The sequence below is a fragment of the Muscardinus avellanarius genome (genome assembly GCF_963383645.1).
Source record: "Muscardinus avellanarius genome assembly, chromosome: 7".
Taxonomy (NCBI): Eukaryota; Metazoa; Chordata; class Mammalia; order Rodentia; family Gliridae; genus Muscardinus; species Muscardinus avellanarius.
Window position 1 is genome coordinate 42,609,366 of NC_137793.1, and position 20,373 is coordinate 42,629,738.

The 20,373-nt window shown below is 36.8% G+C and overlaps 1 protein-coding gene across 1 annotated transcript; it reads right to left on the bottom strand.

Moving 5' to 3' along the window:
• Positions 1-811: 811 nt before the first annotated feature.
• FTMT (ferritin mitochondrial) lies at positions 812-1,504 on the bottom strand (the record flags this gene model as incomplete). Its single annotated transcript, XM_080698685.1, has 1 exon — positions 812-1,504. The coding sequence occupies one exon, from the start codon at positions 1,502-1,504 to the stop codon at positions 812-814; it is 693 nt and encodes a 230-aa protein (XP_080554811.1).
• Between the last annotated feature and the right edge of the window lie 18,869 nt (positions 1,505-20,373).

A 20,373-nucleotide genomic window follows, 5' to 3' on the forward strand; every position in this document is an offset into this window, starting at 1 on the left:
TGAATTGTACAGACTTTGGAATAAAAAAAATCCTCCTTTATTATATTATTACTATATTAAAAGAAAAAACTCACATTACATATGCGTAGGAAACACTGAGCTAAGAAAATAATTCAAGCTTTTTCATTTATTTTTGGATTTAATTGCAAGACTTCTCACAGAGCCCTTAAAATGTTAATGAACACTGTAACTTTCCAAGGCCAGCATTTATGCCTGAGTTAGCTCATTCCAAGGTCAGCATTTATGCCTGACTTAGCTCATTTCAAATGTATTTGATTATGAAATCTTTTAAGAAAACAGATCATCTCCAGGCATTACTATTTCTTAGAACACACTGGGAAGAAGAAGAAGTGAGCATTGTCATAGGATTTTGCATGCATGATTTCGACAGTACTGTATATATTATTTACTTAGTTATTTTTATATCTTACATGTTTTCCTGCTTTAGCTTTTGCATAAGATCTTGAAAATAGCAGGCAGTCGTTGAACTGAAAATCATAAATTTCAGTATAGGTTCATGGTCAGGAGTAATATCAGATCACTAAAAAAAGTTCGTATGTACTTTTAGTACTTTGTTTTCTGATTTTCTCATATCCTAGCATCCTGGGCTTTCAGGCTGGGAAAAGATAAATATCTCGATGCTGGCATGTTAACATGGGCTAAGTATATTCTCTGGGAATCGCTTTATTTGGAGGACTGTATAACAAGAGAGAAATGTGAAGACAGACAGGTGAATTCTAAGGGCAAAAAAGCAGGAGGCGCTGACTGCAGAACTGAGACCCATGGGGCTGTGGGCACAGCGGCCTGTGGCTTAGTTCTGCTGGTTTTCATTTCCAAGGGTGTGCTTGTCAAAAAGGTACTCTGCTAGGCCAGGATCCTGGGCCCGCATGCTAATTAAGTTGTGGATGTGGTCACCTAGTTCTTTAATAGACTTCACCTGCTCATTCAGGTAGTGGGTTTCCAGGAAGTCGCACAAGTGGGGGTCACCTTTGTCTGAGGCCAGCGTGTGCAGTTTCAGCAGGGACTGGTTGACTTTCTTTTCCAAGCCCAGCGCGCACTCCATGGCCCGCAGCCCACTGCCCCAGTTGTCCCGTTCGGGCTTCCTGATGTCCTGCAGGCAGATGTGGCCCCCGCGCTGGTTCTGCAGCCGCATCAGCTTCTCCGCGTGCTCCCGCTCCTCCCGGGACTGCCGAAGAAAGTACCTAGAGAAGTTGTTCAAGGCCACATCGTCTCGGGAGAAGTAGTAGGCCATCGACAGATACACGTAGGATGCGTAGAGCTCCAGGTTGATTTGGTGGTTAATGGCGGCCTCGGACTCCGGGTGAAAGTTTTGACGCACCCGGGAGGTCTCGGCGGGGTCCGGGGAGGAGGCCACAGCGGCCAGCAGGCGTCTCGGGGTGGCCGGCCGCGGACCCCAAAGACGCCTGGAGGCCCAGCGCGGGCTGCGCAGGTTGGCTAGTAAGAGGCCAGCGTGCTTGGAGAGGAAACAGAAACAGGACAGCATGGCCCCTACTCTTTGGAAGTGGGGAAACTGAGGCCGGGCGGGCTCGGCGGCGCAGGGCTGGGTTTTAATCAGAACGCCCGCCTAGGCGACCGCGCTGCGTCACACGCTCCTTCGCTTCCACCCGCCGCTGCGTTCCAGGCGGCCGCTCCAGGCCCCCAGGCAGGGGCTCCGGGACGCGCGTCCAGACTCCTGCCGCACAGGCCGCGCCAGATTCCTGCTCCTGGGAGTTCGTCATTAATTATCTAAGTTTAAGATACTGTCCTAAAGAGTAGGCACCGTTACCTGCAAAAGAAGGGTCTGAGCTGTGTTCGCCCTCCATTGCTGATCTTTTTCCATCCCAGAATGAAGGGATGGCGGGAGGAAGGCCACAGAAAGGTTAAAACCACAGGTAATCAGTTCACCTGTGGAAGGAAAGGTCCATGCCCGACGCGAGTGCTTGTAAACTGGCTTCCTGATTATTTTAATAAATGTAAGCATGGAAATAGTTGCCGTTTGTGTAGTGCCTCCATTTCCTTGAGCAAAGCAGATTACCTTTCTAGGTCCATTTCCTCAATTGTAAATTTAGGATACTACTTACCTTCCCATAGGTAGTTGGAAAATTTAAGAGAACATATATGTATTACAGTGCTTGACACAAAAAAAGCACTCAGAATATCATTTAATAGATTTTTTCCTCAGGTGGTTTTTGTTTAATTCTTCAAGATAATAATCTTATGCTATTTAGTAAACAAATATTACTATTATTGACTATGGAAAGACCTATACAGCTTACCAAATCCAAACAAAACACGCCCAGTTACATTATTACTGTTATCACATAGGTATAGTGCAGTAAATTTGTAATCAAATTTGTAGTCTTGCAGTAAGTGCCTCACTGGCGAAGGAATTTCTTAAAATGTAGCATAAAGGTAGATGATTAAGATTTAGTTGCACTTAAACTCTGCTAGTAGAATATGATTGATATTCACTAGGCAACTTCTCACTATTTTTTACATTTCTAAACCCATTTTATTTTCCTCAAACTTTTGCTGCTCCTAAAATATAGTTCCCTAAAAAGAAGTTATGAAAATGAGTGTGTGGAGTGGTATTAAATGCTGACTGCTGCTGCTAGTGTTTTAGGAAAATTGATGTTCTTTATAGAAATGTTTATCCCCAAAGAAATAAAGCGCATAGATATAAAACAAATTCAGTACATGAAATGTAATGCAAAATGATGCCCTAAACACAATATACATTTAAATAACCTATGTTAGTGAAAACGGTCTCTTTTTCCCATTACAAAGTTTGTCATATGGTTTGTCACACTTTGAAAACCTAGGACATGGTAGGTGTCATGTTTTTCTTATGGGCATTTCGGTTTCTAGCATTCACAGTAAAATGAGTGTTTTTCTAACAAAATACAAACCTAGACCACCGCTCTTCACAATGAATTTGTGCTTAGCTTCAGCAGCTCTAGCCCTCATGCTTTTCTGAGGCAACCTCTGTCTCTTTGTTTTCCTCTCTTTCCAACTAAAACTCTTTCCCCAAATTCTTTTATTCTCTCATGAAATCGTTCTCATCATTTAAAGTCCCATCAAATGGATTACCTTGTCTGTGAGGTCTTAACATCATTCAGAATTAATCACTACTTGTTTTGGTGTCAAAGAAGTTTTTTTATATTGAAAGTGTATCACATTATATTATATTATAATTTCTGTATATAGTGTAAATATGTGTGTGGTGTGTTTTCTTAAGAGCAGAACCTATTATTTTTATTCATTTTTAAAAGCCTAGGCCAAGAACAGTGCTTCAAACACATTAAGAAGTAAGTGTAAGTGCTTTTCAAGTATCCAAATGAATATAAATTCTTAATTCATGTAGAATACCAGATTATCTTAATATATTTTATTAAGTATATTGGGAGATGTTTTAATTTATTTATGGCTGTGCAGAAAATCTCTGTACTTTGATAGTTTCACTCTCCAAAGGAAGAATACTAGTTCCACTTTTCTCCTTCATAGATACATTAGGCAAGTATCTATCATATATGTGAAAGTGCTTTGCCATTGCAAAGTTAAAGAACCATAGGAGAGTGGATGGTTTTGACCAAGCCATGCCTTGATTTATGCAATAAATAAGATAATTTTGTTATATTCGTTTCTTTAAAGCACTTTACTTAAAATATTAAACATTTCCAGAATTTACATGCCTTGGAAAACATTTGAAGTACACTCTTTTACATCAATAGATGGAAAGAGAGTCATCAATAATGAGGAAAAGAAAAGATGAAAAGTATTTCCAACCCTTTATATTTGCATTTGCAATGAAGGTATTTGTTTTCTTCTCTCATTTCTTTTCATTCCCTGTCTCATATAACAAGGTTAGTCACATAAGTGACTCTTAATTTTCATTACGGATCCTAGCCCCTTCCCAAATCAATTATCAGAAGCCTGTTATATGGTGAAGCCAAGACGGAGATACATTCATTTATCACTATGATTGTGCATTCGCTGTTAATGAGGTCTTTTATGGTTCTGAATAAAATACAATGGGGTTTTGTTTGTGGAAATGAGTTTATAATGTATGTATTGCTGTTGATCACAGGGAAATCTCTAAAAATTCTAAAGAGAGAGATTGGACTCAACTATGGAGTACTTATTTTACTTTATGCTGGGATTCACTCCAAATGGAAGAGATTTGGGGTCACCTGAGAAGTGAATGGGAACCAAGCTCTCAAGCACGATACACTCTGCCTCTAAAATTGAAAGTGGTCGAGCAAACTCCTTATTATTCATTCATGTTATCCATCTAGCATTGGAGGTAAAAGGTACAGTACCTTGGAAGAGAGATATCGGCAGGCCTTGAGCTTTCCATCCTCTTAGCTGATTATCCAGAATACTTTCTTGCTCATCAATTTGGTATCATTATTCTCACATGATGCACTATGTATGTTCACATTAGCTAGTATTTTTGGATTTATTGTGACAGAAAGCTGGCCAGTCAGCATACCTAGGAAGTGAGACCATCATTATATACTGCTGCCTGTCTTAGGGGAATGTCAACTGCCTCAGAACTCCTTCCTTCCTGATGGATATTGAAAATAACATGTGCACCTGCATCAAAATCCACATAAGTTTGGAGCTATAAGAAAAATTCCTGAGTCCCCAAAGGGAAAAGCCCATGAAGGTTGAAATGTAGTAAACACCCACAAACCACTGGAATATAAAATAAGCACCCCTGCCAGGCAATGCACAGGCTCAAGGGAAACCAACATAAAACTGCATAACTCTGTCCTGACCTCACCTGGTGATTAGCCCCCTAGCTACTGTCCATCTACAGATAAATAATAGAACTGCAGCCCAAGGCATTGCTTCTCACTCTTGAGATAGCCTGCACTCCGTCCTTTCAAGTGTATAACCCTTGATTTCCTAAATACATCTTTGTGTCTCAGAATCTGATGTGTGTTGAAATTATTCTCTATCACATACATCAAAGATCTTGTCCTTCTGAGTTGAGGGCCCCTCACTGGAACTTCTCTGGACCATCTGATGACATCATCACTGACTGGAAGCTTAGTTTGTCTTTTTAGTAAAGATGCCATACCCCAAATAGGAGACTATTGGGGCTACTGCTTTGTTATGGATTGAGTCTAGAATATCCTGCAAAGTCTCATATTGGTTACTATACAGTGATGTTCAGAGGTGGAGCTTTTGGGAAGTGACTGGGCCACAAGGGCTTTGCCTTCCTTAGTGGATTAATAATTTGATTGCATTATTGGCAGGTGGTGAAAAATGTAGGAGATGGGACCTAGATGAAAGCATGGATCTTTGGGGCTACAGCCTTAGGGATTATATCTTGTGCCTGTAGCCTTGCTTTTTTCTTTTCTTTTTGGCTTTTAGGAGTGGAGAAGCTCTCCTCTACCAAATCCATTTGCCATTATGCTCTGTCTCACCTCAGGCTCACAGCAATGAAGCCAGCTGACTATGAACTGAAACCTCTGAAACTGTGGACCAGAATATGCTTTTACCTTTGAAATTGTTTGTGTTAGGTATTTTGGTCATATCAATGAAAAGCTGACACGTGTTTGGTAAGTCCATTATGCTTCACCATGATTCTTTTGATATTTGCAGATAATTAAATGGTGACAAAGAAGGGACAATCACTACTGAATCATTTCAATCTCCGAAGGTGATGCTGATCTCAGGATGTTGCACTCATTGGTTCACAAACTACAGTGAATGTGAAGTGTCAATTGCTTCCTCTTGATCTTCATGTGATAGTTCTTGCTTCATATGCCAAATAATCAATGTGAGGGCTCTTGGACCTGCTAAATATGTCCATTCCAATTCTACATCCAGGAACTGAGAGGATGAGAACTGGGGAGGTCTGTGGATACACTCAACCTACAATGAGACAACCAGGGGAAGAATTTCTTTTGTCACATATTTTTATATGGTCTTCCTTGCTATAATAGTGGGTACACAGTGATGTTCTATCTGTCTGAATATTGGCATCATTTGGACTCTATCCAATAGGGTATTTTCCTTTCTCTAGTGTACAATTACTCAAGGAAATGTCTGTAAATTCTTTGGGACAGGAAAGAAGGGACTAAAATCATGTATATTTGCCATGGAGTTGCAGATTCTTCTACATGGAGACAAAATTTGTCCTTTGATTGATGATTCTGAGTATGAGAATTAGTTTATGCTTAAAAACTGAACAATTGATTATAACTTTCAATTGAAGTTGCTGACATCACTTACTATGGGTCTTTTTTATTATATTATCTATATCAAAGAGACTGTTAATTTGTCTTTTCTCTAGTAACATCATGAGCAGTAGACATTATCACAGATCTCTGTAGGCCAATATTCCTGGGTTTCTTTATATTTTGTTGCCCTTATGATAATTTCTCCTTTCCTTTGGTGATATCATGCTGTTATCTGACATTATTTGGAAATTGTGTCATTGTAGACAAAAATGATTTAAAATGAGATCATACTGGTCTGGGATGTATATAATTCAATGGAACATTTAATACAGACAAACGGGAGAACGTGATGTGAAGTTAGGTTAGAATGATGCATCTGCAAACCAACAAACCCAAGCATTTCTAGCAACCACCAGAGGCTAGAAGAGGCACGGAAAGATTCTTCTCTAGAGTTTTGGAGCAAATATGGTTTGCTGATGCATTGATTTTGATTTAGAAACATGAGAATGCATTTTTTGGACTTAAGCCATCCAATTTTTAATACTTTGTTATGAAAATCATAGACCAACATGGATCCAAAAGGGGATATGAAAGTCAGTTCTGAGGAAGGCAAGCCTTGTTCTGCAAGATACCTGACTCTGAATGCCTCTGTGTGGTCCCTAGTAAAGGCAGGATACGGTATGATATTTCCTTCTAGTAAGTTACTTCTATATGCCTAGATTCCTGAAAAACTTGACAGTTAATGAACCCAAGTATATTTAACCCAAATATCCCCATCTGGAATCTCAGTTTTTATCTTATCAGGTCCCTGATTTTGGTAAAAGCTGTGAATTTAGCCTTCACTGAAATTCTACCATTTTTAGCATCAAGATTCATGTCCTGTTTCCTGTTCAGGCTGTTCTCAGAGTATAGGATAAGAATTTATAAACATCTTCTTATGAGGGCCAGGTAATAAATATTTGAGCTCTGTGGGCTATACTCTCTTAGTTGCAACAATTCAATTCTGTTGCTGTGGCATGAAAGCAACCATAGACTAAATGTAAATGAATAAACATGATTGTGTTCTAATAACATTTTATTTTCAAGGCAATAGTCGATCAGATTTGGTCTAAGGTCTGTAGTTTGCTGACTTCTGCTTTAGGAGATGATAATATCTTTAAATGCTGCCAAAAAGTATTTCCAATGCATATCATTAAGCTGGTAATTAACTCCACTGAGCCTGTCATTTTCTCTTCTTGGCACATCAGTTGCACTCAGCAAAACCCAATCAATTCTACATTTACCTCATAACCCTCAATCAAGAGAGGTGCTTCACAAGCTAGGGCAACTCTTTCTCTGTCCCAATGACATAGGAGAAAATCTCAGTAATTGCAATGCTGCAGCACTCTATGAGCTATCATAATCCACTCATCGCCACTGCTGTGGGGGTAGAGAAAAGGTTTTCCTTATTTTCTGGTAATGATCCAGGTCTTGAACCTCAGATCTGTGTCTGAAGAACGCTTCTAATAAAAACTGTTTTAGGTTGGATTCCTAAGAAAATCTTTAGTAAAGGGCTTATTTACAAGTGAATTATTAAGGAAATGCTGCCTGTAGAAACACTAAAACTAAAGGAAGCAAGAAAAGGGGAAAAAATAAATGGGTGATTTCTACAATATCTAATTCAGATGAAGCCAGCTTCATGGATGAGCAACCCATGTGATTGCACAGGACCCTGCACACAGAGAGCTGCGGTTGAATGTTCTTTTCCTGATGTCTTGAAATTCTCAATAACTTTTACCTTTTAATCTGTGTTTTGTAAGTGAAGTCTGATGGAACAATGGAGCATCACCTAAGTAATTTTTGTGTTTGTCATTTTTTGCCCCACCATTCACAATCAGCTTTTGTAATTGCTCATGATCATAGAGTTCTGGCGAACTATCAAGGAGTGGCAATAGAAGAAAACTCAAAGAAAATGCCAGGTAAGTAAGTGTGTTGACTGAGTATGTAGGGGTACCAACAGGCCTGAGAGGCTGTGCTTTTCACTCAAAAGAGAACTTGTTTGGAACGCTGAAAGAAGTCAGTGTTATTCTAAGTCATACAAATGACCAAGAAAATGCATTGGTCTTTTGTTATTGGTGTTTCTTCTCTGTGTTAATTAATCATTGTGTTAAGATGATGGCATAGAAAGGAGAAAATAAAGCAATCCATAGTTCTTTTTTCTTTAGATACTTCCTTACTTAGCTGTAAGTCAAAAGAAGAATATTGGTAGAATATACACATATCAAAAAAATGAAATACCATTTCTTTTTTTCTTCTGCTGGGTGTGATGGCACACACCTCTAATTCCAGTACTTGGGACACTGAAACAAGGGGAACCCAGATTTGAGGCCATCCTAAAAAATTTATCAATATACTCAGCAATTGAGCAAGACCCTGACTGTTTCAAGATAGAAAATCAAAAGGGCTTGGAGTGTAGCTCAGAGATTGAATGACCCTGGGTTTAATTTTCAGTACCACTAACAAACAAATAAACATAACAATTCAGTTATGCTTTTGTGTAGTGCTCCCTGTGCTTTGGTTAGACTAAAATACGTGTGTATGTATATGCTACAGTAGTATGAACTGTGTAATTTCAGTGGTTCTGAATTTGAGTTGATTTTGCATTTGTATTTTAAACAAGTATTTTTCAATCTGAAGATAAAATTGAAATTCATTCCTATTATTTAAAAGTTTGGGATGCATTTTTAAAAATTATAATGACATTATGTACCGCATGTGATCAAAATGATATGTTAAGGTAGACCAAAGGTAAAAAGCAAATATTTTATCCTTTAATGCTTTTAATAGCACTTTCCCTCTCATTTATAAAGAAAGTGGCTATACATTTTCATCCTGTGCTGGGTCTCATTTATAGGATGACTTCAGTTGACCCCAGAGAGTAAATTAAGATCATAAACATGCCTCCAAGTTTTTCTGAGCTGGAGCAAAGGGGAGCTGGATTTTTATATTCCTGCACCAGCAGGTCATTGTCGAGGGAGCTGTAGACATCCATGCTTTGCGCTTTTCTGTATGCCCCACCAAAGCTGCCCCACGAATCAGAAGGCTGTGCTCCTGGTCTAGTTACAGCTTCTCTTGTTAGAAGCAGTGCTCAGAGAATAGGGAGGGACATGCAAATTATAATGGGTACCTTTGGTAAAATGTAAATACCAAGTAACTTATTTCCTGGCCTCATGCCTTATTATGATTTGTGTAGGACCTAATATAAAGCAGATGTAACAGGTAAATTAGAATAATTCTTGAAAGTGTTAATAAAATGAATGGTAAGAGAAGCTTAAAGAGATAGTTCAGGACCCTGGAATTAGTCTCAAAGGGAGGAATGTTTTCCAGAACCTATGTGAAGAAAAGCTGTTCAGAGAAAACCAACTAGAGATGAGCAGGAGTACTTGGTAATGGGACGTGGCTAATTGTAGGAAAGAATAAAATGGCAGAGCCACCTTTAGTTTCAAAAAGCTATCTACATTAACATCTCAAACCAAATGCAGGAGAAGTATTAATAATTGCCTTGCAGAGAAGTTTGGATTTGGCTATGATCTTAAAAGAAGTTGAGGACAGGATTCTCTACAGGAAAAGAAAACAGTGTGGGAAACTCTCAAAAGTGAGAGGATAGACTTACATTTCGAGTAGAAAGAATGTAGGCACTGTGTGGTGTTTGGATCTCATATAGGCAGGATATATATTGTGCCTTAGGAGAGAATGGATTTTAGGTTGGGCCAGGGCTTTAAGTCTTTTGCTAGCTCTAATGAATTTTATTGTTTACAAGTTCTGGCATGTAATATGTAACAAATGGAAATTTTATGACTCATAAAGCATACATGTGCTGGGCTTGTATGTATGTGTGAATAGGTATTTTAATCATTAGAACTCTGCAATGATACTGATTTTTCCAAATGTGGCTTGTTACTCTTAGTCAGTTTCATAGCGCCAGGTCTTTCAGCTCATAGATTGGACCTAGAGAAACTGATGATGATTGGTTAGTACAAATGCACTCTCTTTAATCTTGTTGGCTTCTTATTTTGTAGTGCTTTAATGTTGGCTCACAAGTAAATATGTTTGAAAATGTTTTTTCTTTGTTTTAGAGGCTAAGATAGATATTGTTAAAATGTATAATTTGAGTTGTCATTAAATTTTTTGTTGTTGTTGTGGTACACACACATATTTTTATTGGTGCATTGTGATCTTACATCATAATGTAATTCAGAGTGATAGTGACATATATGCACACAGCACTTGGTAAGTTTATGAGCTCCCTTCTCACTTGCCCCATCCTAGTCCACCTCTTTTGCCGTCCTGGGATTTCTCCCCCATAATCTAAAGTTTATCTTATATCTGGATTATTCTCTAGATTCTACTTACCAGGGAAAACATATGACCCTTCACTTTCTGTGACTGGCTAATCTCCAAATCCACTCATTTTCCTGTAAATGACATAATTTTGTCCTTTATAATGAATAGAATTCCATTGTGTGTATATCCCATAATTTATAATTCATTCACCTGTTGATGGACGTCTAGGTTGGATCCATAATTTGGCTATTGTGAATTATGTTGCTATAAACATAGACACAACTGTATCAATATAATATTTTTCCTACAGTTCCTTTGGAAAGATAGCTGAACCATATAATGGATCTATTCCCAGTTTTCTGAGAAATCTCCACACTGATCTCTATAGTGGCTGCCATAATTTGCAATACTATAGACGGTTTATAAGAATTCCTGTTTCTCCTCACAGGCATATATTGTTGTTTGACTTCTTAATGATTGCCATTCTAATTGGGGTTAGATGGAATCTTAGTATAGCTTTGATTTGCATCTTCCTGATTGATAATAATGCTGAACATTTATTCATATATTTATTGACCATTTGTATTCTTTTGTAAAGTGTCTATTTAGTTCAATTGTCCATTTCTTTATTGAGTTATTTTTTAATTGTTAAGTCTTTTAAATATGTTGTATATTCTAGATATTAGTCCTTTTTATTCTTTATTTTGAAACAGGTCTCACTGAGTTACAGAGGGCCTCACTAAATAGCTAAGGCTGTCCATGAACTGGGATCCTCCTCTCTCAGCTTCTCAAATGCTGGGATTACAAGCGTGTGCCACCATGCCTGCCTTGGTCCTTTTCTGTTCTCTTCTTTCTGGGTAACATGAACTGAGTAGCTTTGCTCTGCCACAAGCATCCTCTATGAAGTTCTGTCTCATATCAGGCATGTAGGCAATGGAGTTGGCCAACCATGTACTGAATCCTCTGAAACTGTGAGCCAAAATAAATCTTTCTTTCTCTATGTTGCTTTTGTCAGATATTTTGGTTACAGTGATGAAAAGATGACTAACACTTTCATTTCTATTTTATGCAGTAGTTTCAGAAGAATTTGTATTCTCTTTTTTTACAGGTTTGGTACAATTTGGTCATTGAGTCATGGAATCCTGGGTTCTTCTTTGTTGGGAAACTTTTTATTACTGCTTAAGCCTCACTGCTGGTTACTGATCTATTTAGATTTTTTATACCCTCTTGTTAAATTTTGGTAGGCTTTATGTTTCTAGAAATTTATTTGCTGCTTCTTGATTTTCCAATTTTTTTTTGCATGTAGTTCTTCAAAATGTTTTTTATGATTTTATAAACATCAATGGTGTCTGTTGTAACCTCCACTTTTTTATCTCTAATTTTGTGGATTTGAGTCATTTCTATTTTTTATTAGTATAATTGAGAATTTGTCAATTTTCTTTTTCTTTTCAAAGAACCAATTCTTTGCTTCATTGACCCTTTTTATTACCCCCTTAGTTCTATTTCATTTATCTCTTCTCTGGTATTTATTATTTTTTTCTACTGATTTTGTGTTTAGTTTGTTCTTGTATTTCTAAGAACTTTCTATACATTATTAGATTATACACTGATTTAATTAAGTGTGTGTGTGTGTGTGTGTGTGTGTGTGTGTGTGTGTGTGTGTGTTACTGGAAATTGAACCCAGGGACATTCTACCTCTAAGCTATACCTCCAACTCTTTTTAAATTTTATTATTGTAGCAGGGCGTGGTGGTGCACACTTATAATCCCAGCATTTGGGAGGTGGAGACAGGAGGATCCAGGTTCGAAGCCAGCCTCAGGTACTTAGTGAGGCCCTTTGTAACTCAGTGAGAACCTGTTTCAAAATAAAGAATAAGAAATAGGGCTGGGGGTGAAGCTTGGAGGTAGAATGCCCCCCTGGGTTCTATCCCCAGTACTGCAAATATATATATGTATTTATACTATTTTTATTATAGATTTTTAAATTGTTTTTAACAGGGTCTCATTAGGTTACTGAGAGTGTTAATACAGGCTGAGGTTATTCTCAAACCTGCAACTCCTGTCTCAGCCTTTCTACTACTGGAATTACAGGCCTGTGACATCTTAGCCAGCAAGAACTCTCTCTCTTTTTTAAATGTTTGTACTCATAACTATAAACTTCCCTCTTATGCTGCTTGTGCTATATTCCATTGGTTCTGGTATGTTATATTTCCATTTCCATTGTTTTATTATTTATTTTGAAACAGGGTCCCACTAAGCTGTGGAGGGCCTCACTAAATAGCTGAGGCTGGCAGAGAACTAGTGATCCTCTTGTCTCAGCCTTTCATGCACCACCATACCATTTGCATTTGATTCTAGGAATTTTAAATTTTCAGTTTGATTTCTTTAACTACCCACTGTTCCTACAAAAGTCAATTGCTCAATCTCCATAACTTCTATAGCTATTCTTGCTGTTCATTACTGGTTTTATTCCTTATGATCTGATAAAATACAATAAATTATTTATGCTTTTAAAATTTGTTTTGGATTTTTTGTGCCCTAATATATAACCTATTTTGGAAAAAGTTTCATGTGATTCTGAAAAAGAGTGTTTATTCTGCCACAATGGGATGGAATACTCTTTAGATATTTGTTAAGTCCACTTGATCTATAGTGTGATTTAACTCGCTGTTTATTTTTTCTTCTTCTGGTCTGGATGATCTATGTGTTGGTAAAAGTAAAGTATGGAAGTTACCCATTCTTGTTGTACTGGACCATTTCGTTTCATTTATTTATTTGTTACCGAGAATTGAAACCAGAATACCTCTAAGCCACACTTCTTAATTTTTTTGCTTTGAAATAGGGTCTTACTACGTGGCTGAGCTGGTCTCAAACCTGTAATTCTCCTGTTTTAGCCTCTTAAGTACTGGGATTACATGTGTGACACTCAGATTTCTTCATTTATTACTGAGTTGTATTTATTTTATTGTATTATTCTTGTGGTGCTGAGGATTGAAACCAGGAGCAGTCTACTCTAAACTATTCCCCAGCCCTATTTTATTTTTTATTTTGAAACAGTATCTCAATAAGTTGCAGAGGGTTTTGCTAAGTATTTATTTTAAAAATGTGGTTGCTTCATGCTCAGTGTTTATACATTTACAATCATATATTCTTGATGAATTGTTCTTTTTGTCAAAATTTATTGACCTTTTTTCTCTTCTGATTTGATTTTAGCTTGAGGTCTGTTTTGTCTGCTATGAGTATAGCGAGTTCTGCTTCCTTTGGAATTCCATTTGTTCAGAATGTCACTTTCCATTCTCTCTTTTTTCAGCCTGTGTGAATGACTTTGCTGCTGAGGCAAGTTTCTTACAGGCAGCAAATACTGAATATTATTTTAATTCAATCAGCTAGGCTGTGTTTTTTAAATTGGAGAATTAAGACCATTTCCATTCTAGGTTATTTTTTAAATGTATTTACTAGTTATTCTCATTTAGTTGCTTTTCTTATGGTTGTTTCTTTCTCCCTTACTAATCATAAGTGAATGTTTAATTTTTTCTAATTCTCATTTTCTTAAGTATTCTTTTAGTGAGATTTACTATTTTCCTTACTTTTATAAATGTATCTTGTTTCTTCTTCTGATTTAGGATTCCTGTATCTTCTTTAATCCTAGTTTAGTGGTTATAAATTCTTTTAATTTATACTAAAAGAATAACTTAAATAAAAGACAATCTTTCTTATCTTTGAAGGTCTTTAGTTTTTCTTCAAATTTTTTTTTCAGTACTGAGGATGGAACCCAGAAGCATTTTACCTTTGAGTTACACCCCTAGCCCTACTTTTTATTCTTTACTTTGAAACAGGGGCTCACTGAGTTGCAAAGGGCCTCACTAAGAACCATGGTCCTCCTGTCTCAGCCTCCCAAATGTTAGGATTACAAATGTGCACAAACATGCCTCACTTCTGGCTTCAAAACTTAAGGTTAACTTTGCTGAGTATTGTAATCTAGGTTTAGAGTTATTTTTCGAGGCTTGAAATATTTCACTCCATATTGTTTTGGCCTTTAGAATTTCTGCTGAGAAATCTATTCTTATTAAGATGTGTTTGATTTCACATTTTATTCTTGTTACTTTTAATATTCTTCTGGCTTTCTGTAGTTTTGGCACTCTAACTTGAATGTATTAAGGCAAGGTACTTTTCTGATCATGTTTAATTTGGGTCCTAAATGTCTCTGGTACTTGGATGTTAATGTTTTTCCTTGAGATTTGTTATATTTTCTGCTATTATTTAATTAGATATGTTTTCTATGTCCATCTCCTGTATCTTTGTTCCTTTGTATATACTTATTATTAACAATTTTGATCTTTTAATCATGTCCACAGACCAATGTGTAGAATATTGGGACATGTCCTGGGTGCCTTGTGGGTGGGGAAAAGTCATAGAGCCACAAAGATCTGTGATTGGAGGAAGGAGTCAGGTTCCATGTAATTTGCCGCTTACAGTTCCAAAGCCCTTAAACTTTGATCTCATATGCAATATAAGAGACTCACATATGGGAAAAAGAAATCTCTAAGCACCAGCCAGTGACTTTAGTCTAGTCCTTTATCTGTTGAGAGTGGTTGAAGTGGTGGCATAGTAACAGAAATGTGAGGATTGTAAGAAGTAATTTCTAGAGATTAAAGCACAAATTGGCAATATATGTCAGGGAATATTAGTGGATAAGAAAGAATAAGTAAAAAGTAAAAAGAAAAAGTCTTACTAGAAAGAGGAGCATAAGTTTACAATAACTAGAATCTGTAAGTAAAATGCAGGGCTTTTCTACTCAGAGGTGTTTCAGTGGTTGTGGTCTTAGACTAGATTTTAAATATATTACTTACATTTTAGTAGCACATACTACCAACAACATTTTCTGTCAACTTTATTAACTTGGTCTACCCAGAAATGACTTGTAATATAAGGGAAATAATACAGATTTTACTTACAGCTACTTTTTTGGAGTAAAAATAATACAGATTCAGTTCAAAACATTTTCAATAATTCTTTCTGCCTTTGAGCATGAATAAATTTCTTTCTAAAATATGCAATGAATTTTAATAAATGAGAGTTTTGTGGTTCATTTAATTATAAGCCCAAAGCTAAACTGTTAATGTATCTTTGTGATATAGAATATGGTGTTATCAAACTTCTCACTCACTAAATTGATGATATGCACTCAAGCATGCCTACTGGAAAAACACTCAGATAAATGAAGTATGAAGATATTTTAAGATAGGCTATGAAGGACACTTTTGTCCCTTATCACCAAAGAAATGTTTTCATAACTATAGAAATTAGTCATTTTTAAAAAGTAATTTTTAAAAATCTAATTTTCTTTTTCCCCCTCTCGCATAAATTTGGTTTTATTGCTTTGCCCTTCATAGTACCCATAAGGTACACACCATTCACAGTTTAACATCCTTATCCATACAGCATTTATAATCCAATCCAGAAAAATAGATGGCTAGAATGAAGATGCTATAAACTATGTTGTAAGGGTACTCTACTTATCTTGTTTTCTCTAGCAGATAAAGTATTTCCCTACAACAAAACCAATCACAAAGACAGAGGGAGTTTCATTGTTGTGGAATTCATAGTTATCAGATTTTTGGGCTTTGAGATTCTCTGCATTTTTATCCTTGATTTCAGGATTTCTCTGTGAAATACTCTAGACCTTAATTTTATCATGTTAACTACTTAACTTAAAAAGTTTATGTTTTTCACCGGCGTGGTGGCGCATGCTTGTAATCACTGCACTTCAGAGGTGGAGACAGGAGGATTGTGCAGGTTCGAAGCTAGCCGCGCTGGTTTAAGAGACCCTGTTTCCAAATAAAAAGTATAAAATAGGTCTGGGAGTGTAGACTGGAGGTAGAAGGGTTTCCAGGAACGCCGGTACCACCAAAAAGAAAAAATAAAAAGTTTATCTTTTTCTGTTTTGTTTGCTATAAAAGGATATCATAAACTGGGTAATTATAATAAACAGATATTTACTGATCCACAGAAAGCCCAATATCAATGTACTGACATCAGGCAATTGCCCTTTTTTTGGTAAATAATGTGGTAGAGGCATCATATGACAGAAGGGCAATGGGAGTGAGAAAATTTCTATTAAAATACAATGGTTGCATAGGCTAAAATTGGAATTTCTCTTTTGATGGAGAGAAAAAAAGGCAAGAAAATGGGTAACTCATTTCACGTAGATTTAGAACCCAGAAAAGCAAGCATTATTAAATGATAAACTTCAGAACAGGCTTTCTTGATTTCATGTCTTACCTTTCTTCCTGTGGCTTTGCTCAGCTCAGCCCATGCAGCCACTCTCATGGGCTGGAATCTCTATCAGGCCAACACTACATATGGGTAGCTCTTTCTGCAGTCTCAAGGTCGGTGCTGCCATTGTGCTTCTGCTAGACCTAGTACAGACTCTTTAAAGTCCAGATCCTGAAGAAGCTTTCTTCCTGGGTCCCCAGCAATCTAGGGCATCATTTAAAATTTAGGTGTAGATAACCATGCTTCAACAGCTTGCAAAATATGTGCGTCTGCGGAATTAGTGTCACCAGGATGCTATCAAGTATTTTTGCTTGTGTCTTCTGAAGCAGCAGCCACACCTTGAGCCATAGAAGAAGCAGCAACATAATGGTGCACAGAGTGACCAGCGGAGACTTGAGAAGGCCCTGGTCAGTGCATCCTTTCTGCCCATAAGGCCCTAGCTTACCTCAAAGTCCTCTGACGTGTCTTCAGGCTCATTTTCCCTTTGTTTTGACAAATAACCCCAGGGCTTCTTTTAGCCATGCTAATCTCTTCAAATGGTCACTTACTAATCTCTTTTGCAAATGGTTGCCCTTGTACATTTCTCATTCTTTACATGGCTGGGCTGGTAATTTCCCACAATCTAAAACTGCTTTCCTTTCAATTATAAATTCTTTCTTTAAAATAATTTCTCTTTTCTTCCATTTTACTATGAGCAGTGAAGTCACATACTATCTGGAGTGCATTTTTGCTTAGATATTTCTTCTGCCTTAAATCCTAGATCATTGCTCGTCAGCCCTGCTTTCCACAAATAACTTTGGCATGAGCACAATTCACTGAAATTCTTGGGCATTTTATAACAGGAATAACCTTCCTCCAGCATCTAATATTTCTGTGTCTATTTGCTCTCTGAGATCTTATCAGATTCACCTTTATCATTCATATTTCTATGAAGGTTCTGATCATGACTATTTAAGTAAAATTTTATAAGTTTCAGACCTTCCCTATGGTTTTTATCATCTTCTGAGCCTTCACCAGAATCACCCTTAATATTCTATACACAGAAATAAATGCTTTTTACAGCATTTGCTTTGAAGTTGTTCAAGTCTCTATCCATTACCCAGTTTCAAAGTGACATCAATAATTTTTGGTATTTGTTATAGCATCCCCATTACCAATTTATGTCTTAGTCTGCTGAGCTAACATAACAGAATACCTGAGACTGGTTAGTTTATAATGAACAAAACTATGTTGGCTTCAGATTCTGTAGTTACAGGAAGTTTAATATCAAAGTACTAGCATTTAGTCATGGTCTTCTTGCTATGTCATAATAAGATTAGAGGCATCCCATGGGCAGAGGGCAAACAAAGAACAAGAGAGAGAGGGGACAAGGCCACTTCTATGATAATGTTGTCAGGCCACTCATGAGGTAAAGTTCTCATGACCTAAACATCTCTGAGAGGTCCTATTTCCCAAAAGCATCACTGTGGAAGTCATATTTAAACATCTGTTTTGGATGATTAAATCCACACCCAGTTTGCATTATGTTGGAATGTTTTCTTGGCAATTCACATTCAATCCAAGTTCACCACCTAAAAAAGGTCTGCAGTTTTTGGACTTTTTATAAGTGGGTACAACTAAGGTGTATACAGGTAGCTGAAATCCTGCCCGTGCTTCTTGATTAGTCTGTCTGGCAAATAAAGATATACCCATAACACAACAGTACTGCTCATGTTCCAGTCTGGAGTAAATTTGTTTGACAGAGAGGTTGCCATTTTTTAAAAATGTGCACAAAGGCACTCTGGCTTAGCAGCAATGTTTTTAAATGTATTACTCTTTTAAAAACACAGATCCCATAGCTAGGGAATATTAACCTCTGTATTCATGAAGATCTTGAATAAAATTTTGTTTCAGATTAAGAAAGTAACTCTAGAGAAAAGACCAATCACAGCATTTAAAATTTAGAATTGATAAATTCATGTAGTGGCTAATAGAACTATTTTCTATAAGGAATTAAAATAGGAATTCAATGTTTATTTGGTTGGTAATTAGATAATTTTTAGCCTGTAGAATGAGCTTAAATTTTTTAGTGGTACATTTTTTAGCACTTATTATCCACCTTTTAAATTGTTTAACTTTTAAATACTCTAAGTTTAGTGCATATATATTCATATAAGTGTCTTTTGTTTTTAAGAAGTATCAGCATTACTTTAGATGAAAAGCCATTTTATTATTCTACAGTGTGTGCAATATATGAGTGTGGATATATAGTGTATATATGTGTGTGTGTATGCATGAGCATTCCTTTGAAAAATTATTATGTGACCTTGAATCATTTATGAATAACCTATAAATTGTGAATAATATATTTTACTTACACAATGAGAGCAGTTAGGGAAGTAAAGCAATTACTGTGTGTTTAAAATTATCTATAACCTATACCATTCTCAGCATGTGCCTTAATGTGATGGCTGGAAATATTTTAAAACTGCAATATTAAAAATAATGGATCATTTCAATAGAAGATATTCTGAAAATCCTTGAGAAGATTTTAGTACTTTGAGGCATGACTTGTTTTCAGACATACATAATCATTAGTATCTGTCTCTGGTCACATCTAACAATTTCAATTTTGGGACAATTTCAGGCAAGAGTCAGTTCAAGGAAACAGGTGCTCTAAAAGTCCTTAAACCACAATATCCATGGAAAAAACCATGAGTCACAGAGCTAGTCTACTTCTACCTTATTAAATAATAATAAATAGGAGGTATCCAATGTCATTCTCATATTCCAAAACCATCATTTCTGTCTCAAAAAATGAGAACCAAAAATGTAACAGGCTAATAGAGAATGTATGAAAAAATTTACTTAGAAAGCCAAAGGAACAGAAGTAGTAACTCATTTAACTTTAAATTTAAGGGGTCTTTGAGGCTGAGATCAGAGCCTTCCTAGCGGCAAGGTTGGACAAGGGCCTGCTGCATAGCAAAGGGCCAGTGGGTCCCTGCAATAGTGCGGTCAGGAGGTACTTGAAGCTGCTGCTGCCTCACCCCATCTCTCAGCTGAGCTCCAGATCCAAGTGACCTCTCTTAAAAAATTGGGTGTGAGTGGATCATCTCATCAAAGTCACTCACCTTCTGGCAGTCAGGATTTCAGCAAATGGAAATAGTGTGGAAAATGGAAGAAGGACCTCCAAGGAAGAGATAAACTGTAATTGATCAGGTGTGGAGAAGTAGAAACACTAAGTCATTATTGGGGGATTGCAAAATAATGCAACAACTTTGAAAAACAGCATGGAAGATCCTCAGAAGAATGAAAACCAACTTACCATATAACCCAGCAATACCACCTATGGGTATCTACCCCCCTAAAAGAAAAAACAAACTACCAAACCAATGCATGAGTATCTATGTTCATAGATGAACAATTTATCATTCTCAAACTATGGAATCAGCCAAGATATCCATCAACAGATGAGTGGATTACAAAACTATGTGATATGTACACAATTGAATTTTACCCAGACATAAAGGAGAACAAAATTATGGCATCTATAGGGAAATGTCACAAAAAACAAGAAATAAAATGCTTTTCCTAATATGTGA